Here is a 7,434-nt window from a genome sequence, read left to right on the forward strand (position 1 = left end):
TATTAATTATACTACATATAGACAAGTATTGACACAAGAAAACAGCATAATACACAGTATTAACATCTTCAAAATGCTGCCCGAAATACCAAGAACATTGAAGAAAGCATCATTATATACACAGACTACTTAATGTACATCAGAACTAATGCATGATGAATTTTATTATTTAAATTAACAGAATGACTAAAACTTAAACATATTAAAATAAAATCTATATTTAAAAAAGGATGCAGTAACTAGGTAAATACATATGTACACAATTATGGACTAGAAAATACTTTTGTCTTTAGTAGGATAATATAAAAAAAAAAAATGTATTCTAAATATTAAAAAAAAATAATAGTATTCAGTTACAAAATGTGATGTTGAGACAAAACAGAAGATTAATGTGTTTTAGACATAAAATTGTCTTTTTTTGTACACAAGCACACAAAGAATTTCATTGTTAATTACTAATAAAATTATTTTAATTTAAAGGCAGCATTTACACATCAATTGAAGTTTTCCAAATAATACCAACTACATAATATTTTAGTTAAAATTAAAACTTTGAACAATTTCTTTCAATACAATTCCGAATAAATGCTAAAGAAGTATTTAAAAAAGTTTTTAAATATATATATTTCATTCTGATTTAAAGAAAAAAAAAAGAGCATTTTAAACAAAATAACTATAGCTTGGGAGAGAACAGGTACCAATAGAATGTTATCCTCTTTCAGCTTCAACTCCCTACTAACAGAATTAGCTCCCTGTTATTACATGAACCAAAATTAGGGACCATGGGAATCGAAGGAGTTTATCAATTTATTGCATTAATGAGTAAACAAAGAAATCAAAATTATATGGGGCCCAACCTAGGTCCATAAAATGTTGAAATTAAATGAGTTGTTTCTCTGAATGATATGAAATATAAAAGTTAAAATTTTACTCATTCAAAATTCCCTCATACAATAGCTTAATTACATAAGAAATTCTGGTTTTTAACTATGTAACTAATAGTATATTGAAAAACAGATTTTTTTTTTTACCAATGATTTATACGTAAACAAACTTAAAAACCTGACTACATTTATCAGGTATAGTACAATGTACCACCTGCCAAAGGAAACAAAAAAATATTATATGATAAAGTGATCCTTTAAAAGATTACTGAAAAGGTAAAAAACTCAAATTATGGAACACGAGTAAATCTGCTAGTAAAGGTGGAATGGGATCACACTTCTCTCCTTATCCTAACACAAATTCATCTTTCAAAAATATATATTGTTTTTAAAAATTTTGAGGGGAAAAATTAGCGATTAATTAACTCAAAGATTATACTCTCTTATGTTAAAATATTTTCAGCTAACCAATAGCAAATTAAAATGTCTATGTGTAATTATTACCATTATAATAAAATTCCAGTATTAGAGAATCATTACAGAGCATATACAATAATGACATGTACCATTTTGCTGAGGTAAAAAAGCAATTCAAATGGTAACTTACAGGTAATGGTATTGAAAGAATTGATGGTAGGTAGAACGGGCTGCATTTTATAGGTACACAAAGTAAAGATGCCACCCTGATATTTCTGTACACTTAAAGTAGCACACTCAAATGGCAGGAATAAGTAAAAACATTCACACATTTTTGTTACAAGACAAAATTATTTACAACTTGGGCAGTTATTACAAACATTTACATATATAACTTTTTTCTGATTTTAAATATTAAAACCAAAATTAAAACTAACAATACACTCAATACAATATATATATATATGTTTATATACAAATTGATATGAGTAACAAGAAGAGTATTGTCCAAAAGTTCTCCTTAATTCTAAGCTTAATAAGTGAATACCAGCTAGAGCCGGTGGAACTGGATGTAAGAAATAGAAAAGGCACAATAAATTATAACTCATTTAACAATTAGTTAGTAATAACCAAATTCTGGAAATAATTTTAATTATAACATCTTCACATTATAGATATACCAGCACTTATGACAGATATCATACGATACACAAAATGTTAGCCATTGGAAACAAGTAAAAGAAGTAAGATTATGATATTTTTTATTTTTATTGCATTCAATGGAGCTGATGAATAAATAATCATAGTAATTTATAACTACAAAGAAATCATGGAAAAATTGGTAACCTACAGGATAACCTGCCGTTCCTGCCATATTATGAGTACATAATGATATTAAACCAACAAATAAAGTATGAAAAGAAACACATGATTTTAGACTTTAATAGATAATAGTTTCATAAATATTTTTTTTAAAAAAAAGGTGTTCATAAGATCTAATCAACCAAAGAAAAAACTGGTATGCATGTTTGACATGATTTTTCATAACATTAAGAAAATCAATGAGTACACAAAAGATTATAGGATGATAAACAATTTACCAGTAGTGAACAAAAGTTGTAAGAATTATAAATCTAAACAACTCAACGATTTCTGAGTATAATTATACCATTCACAATGGAATTAGCAATAACGATCCAAGAATCAACAATGTTAAAAAATAGAGACAGTTAGTAATAGTTTGTAATATAGGGTTCCTATATTCCGTTTTTTTTTTTTAAAGATTTGTTGAATATTAGTAATGTTTAATAATAGGCATGTATACTTATTTGCTTTAGATGGAGTTTCCTGTATTTATAAGCTTGCGTAATATTAATATTACCTTTCATTTAAGCTAAGTGATAAACAATTAACCATCTCTAAAACATTATGATTTGCATTTAAGTAAACATTTGTAAAATAATAATATTGATAATAGATTTAAAAAATCAAAATCAACAGGTAACTGTGATATACCAATATGTAGACATGCCAAATGAAAATTGTAATTTTTTTACATATAATCTAACTTTGATTTATCCGCACCATTGTAGAACAGGCTTTTATATATATATAAACAAGTACTTAAATTATAATTAGATTTTTATATAGAATCAGGGTACAACAAAGTATTTATAAAATAACCTAATTTCTTAATCCTCTTAGAACATCGTCAAAGAAGCTAATTCCATTTCAAAATCCAAAATAATTTCAAACATATTACAGATATATGTATTTTTAAATAAAGAATAAGCAAATTTTAAAAAAACAAACAACCAAACTATCATTTAAATCTACAATACTGTAATGTAATTTTATTAGTTCTTTGATTATTATAGTATATACACTCAAAATCAAATCAACATACTATATAGTTTTCAAAGAAAACAGATAACTTTATCTTCAATATATGCATCACTGAGGAATTAAGAAATAATAAGTGTATGACAGGCTATTTTCATGAAGAATCACAATAAAAGTCCAGTATGGAAACTTGAATAACAGCAACATATAATTTTATCGAAATGTAGGTACAAGTATTTGTAAACAATATAAAAATGAGCCCAACAAAGAATCTCGCCATAGCAGTGAATTAGGTTGATCAAGGCACCATTCCCTCTGGGCAGGGCAGGTCTTCCCACTGTCAGGCGGGTAGGAAGTCGCTAAGGTCTTCCTTCAGCCACTGCGGTACAGATCTCAGCCCTAACCTCTTCAGCAACTTCACAAGAGCTGTATTGTGTGAAAGATAGTACCTCTGAAACACCAAATTATGGAATATTGAACAGATTTGTCGTTGAAAAATAAAATCTAAGAAACAACTAATTTTTTAAATATAGGCCTGCCAAGGAAAATACTTTTGTGCATTTTTTCATTCACCAATAAATATTACAAGGTGATTTTTTAATCTGTGTAGTTCAAATAAATAATTTTTATTTCTGGACACAGATCAATAAGTGTTTACAAAAGAAACTAGTCATGGTTTGATCTTATACTAAAAAAAAAAAACATTCTCTAATTAAATACCTGCTAATAAGGTAAAAAACTACATTTATTTCCAAGCAAGCATGTACCTGTAGTAATTTGTAAGCCCTTTCTTCCATTTGAGGATATGTTCTTCCTTTACTTTTACCAAGGCATTTAGTACGATCATGAGACATTACTTGGCAGAAGAATCCTTTCTTGATATCATATCTGTAATTGAATACAATAATTATTTATTCTTTCATAATACATAATTAATATTTCACTTGCAACAGAAAGTATGAGATGTTATCAATCTAGTGTAATAGAAAGTAAATAACAAAAAAAAAAAAAATACGCAGCCAAAAGATACTGTGATGGCAGCAACATAGACTTGAATTAGAACTGATCAAATAAAGTTGAATCAATATCGAAAAAGTTGTAAAAATTTAGAGACAAATCACCATCATCCATCAATAACCTTTTTTTTTTTTAATCGTTTATAACTGAGCTATTATTTTATTTTATTAATCTGCTTAGTTATAGAATGGAATTTTTTCCCAAATGATCAATTATCTACCAACATTTGAAAATTTCAGGTAGGACTTGTGAATTATCCAGTGCTTGTTACCATGTTGTAGTATGTTATAGAAGTAACACAATATAACCTTTATCAACACTTGCCAGTAATAATTTATAATAACCAATCAGTATTACACACCCAACAATATTGTCACTAACCAGCACCTTAATGTCACAAAGGAAGCAACATAAACTATCTCCAGTTCTAACAAGTTAATATAGCTATACTATTTTATACAAAGTTTCGGTCAATCTCCCTGACAGTAATATTTTAATAAAATTCAGCCTAATAAAACTCTGGTGCAGTGCGCTTCATAGCTTTCACTTACCACCCTACTTTGAGATGAAATTAATCCTAGCTAGTTTCAGATATTTCTATAGTATTCATTGAGGCAACACTTTCCCCTACTAATTTTTTAAATGAACCTATCAATTGGCTGTTTGACAAATTCCAATTTCAACAGTTCTCAGAAAAATACTTCATGCTGCAAAATTTTAAGATTTTTCTTTTACGAAAGTATGGCATATAAATAAAAATCTGCTCTTAACCATTTATTCAATGCTAAATTATTATAGAATCAATATTGAAAATACTAAGAATGGTTTTTGGGAGGTAGTCATCCTGTCAACTGAAAGGCTCAAATATAGATTAAGTCAAATTAAAACTCTAATTATTTAATAATTAATATAACAATAAAAGATTAATCAGAGATGGACTGGCCAAATGGAAAAACACACTGCGCATGGGCCTTGAAGGTTAACAGTCATTAAAGCAGACCTTTTATTTATGCATTTTATGCCTTTCTCCATTACCTTCTATGATTTATATTTTAATTAATATTTTTTGTAAAATCTTTGGCTTTCCAACTGAAGCTCAAAATGTGTCTGTCTGTCAAAAACTCAAAATTCAAAATTTTACAGGATAGTAATGTTTCCGCTTACTATATACAGGTAATCTAGGTAAATGTAAGTAAAAATCGAAATCATGTATTTTTTTTTTTATTTAAAAAGAGAGAGAGAGAGAAATACTTTATTTATTCATCTATGCTGCCTAAATACATTAGGTTGCTATCTCACACAGCATACTTATCAATCCGTATTCGGACATATTTACATTACACGTACATGGTATAATCATAAGAAAAAGATATACAATAATAGGATAAGAAAAACAATGAGTTTTTACATTGAAGATTTACATTAAAATTCTAAAAATACCTTAGATGGGATGAGTAGTCATAGAGAGGTGTGATTTTGAGAAACTTTTGAAGGTGGTCCATCACTTCTATAGGATTAGAACGTAACTGTTCACCGTCGATGATATGTAATTGTTGAGGGGAATAGTACTGCAGCCAGCGTTCCAAGTGCTGCGAATACTTTCCTGGATTTAAACATCTAGAACAGGTAAATTAGTTATGATTTCAAAAAATACAACTGAGGTTATACCATTAAAAATATATAGAATTAAAACTAAACTAATTGTAATTGACCTAAATATATTAATTAACTAAATTGGTTTGGTAGAAAAATAAAACTTGAACCTCAATAGATCTTAACACACTAATTGATAAAGGTTTAAGGCATTAATTGATATTATTTGACTATTAGGCCATTTTTTAAAAATGTTATTCAAGGATAATATAAACATGGTATAAGAAAAGGAGGCAAATTAACTGTGAATATTTTTTAAAATAAACATTATATTACTTAAACAAATATGTGAATGCAACAAATAATTAAAAAAGATAATATATCTTATATTATATATCAAATAAATAACAATTGAAAAGGATCTACTTAAATTACTTAATTTAAAGATTTTATAATTAGAAAAGTAAAATTTTTAATATAATGTAATTCTCCTAAATGGAATATTATATAAAAAAACTACAATAATGAATTTGAAACAACCATATTGTTGGCAAAAGTCTTAAGAATGTTAACTTCAATAAATGACTATGTGTACTTCTCCAGAAAGCAAGTAGTGACAACATACCTGTTCCTAAGATCTCGGAGAACTTTTGGAGCTGTGTCAGTAGCAGAGATTACATCATAGAAGCTGTAGTTCAATGCTATTGGATCTTTGTGGACCCTCATGTGCTGGTACCAACTGTAAGCTCTCTTTGCAGGTGAAATCAAAATGGTAACCTGTTTAGAAGAGACAAAACCATCTTACTGAAACTTCTCAGTATATTTATAATTAGTTATATAAAAAAACTACTAGAAGATTGTTTAGAAATTAAAGAAACTACTTTTGCTGACTTACTAATTTGGCCTGAGGTAGCAAAGCATGGGCTCTTTTTGGTACAAGCTCACCATCAAAGTATGTGGCTGATTTTTCAAAGCTATTGCGATACTGAGCTGAATTGTTTTTGACAATAGGAAAGAAGTCCATGTACCTAAAAAAACAATATAAGTTTTAATTTATGAAAATAAGTTATAATTAAACACTAATATTTATATAGTAATAAACAATAAAAGATAAATTTGATAAGTTTATTTTTACTTTAGATCTTCATAAAAGATTAACAGAGCAGTTTGCTTAGTTCATAACAGAGTAGAACTAATTACAATTTTTTAAATAAATTGAACTTATAAATTATGATAAAAAAAAAAATTAAATTTACACTTTTTAAAAATATAATAAAATTTTGGCTAACAAAAATTAAAATGAACCTTAATTATTAAATGAGCCTTTTATTTGAGAGATGGACTAACTCTAATTTCAACTTTACTTCAATTCTTAATTAAGATGAATGGAATATGGTCCGGGTGAGGTAAAAAAAAACTCAAATAGTAGAATTATACTATTTTATTATACTATTTTATTTTATAATTCTACTATTTCAGTTTTTTTTTACCGCACCCGGACCATATTCCATTCATCTTTACACACGGTCATTCAATAATTTTCCAATTCTTAATTAAGCTCAATTAATTATTGTATAGTTAACTAAATTATTTCTGAAGCTGAAATATTTACAGGCTAATCAAGACAACATATATCTACAGAAAATCATTACATTATTATAAAATAGAATAAAATAAAATG

At 27.1% G+C, this 7,434-nt stretch overlaps 1 protein-coding gene across 1 annotated transcript; it reads right to left on the reverse strand.

The window, feature by feature from the left end:
• Positions 1-6: 6 nt before the first annotated feature.
• On the reverse strand, positions 7-6,781 carry LOC136796424 (bifunctional heparan sulfate N-deacetylase/N-sulfotransferase-like; the record flags this gene model as incomplete). Its single annotated transcript, XM_067050131.1, is given in 5 exon segments — positions 7-3,594; positions 3,911-4,031; positions 5,601-5,777; positions 6,379-6,530; positions 6,649-6,781. Coding segments are annotated over 5 exon segments (694 nt in total), but the record flags the coding sequence as incomplete, so codon positions are not given.
• Positions 6,782-7,434: the final 653 nt, after the last annotated feature.

Source organism: Halyomorpha halys, unplaced genomic scaffold (assembly GCF_000696795.3).
Source record: "Halyomorpha halys isolate HHAL.00 unplaced genomic scaffold, Hhal_1.1 Scaffold269.1, whole genome shotgun sequence".
In the NCBI taxonomy this organism is placed as follows: Eukaryota; Metazoa; Arthropoda; class Insecta; order Hemiptera; family Pentatomidae; genus Halyomorpha; species Halyomorpha halys.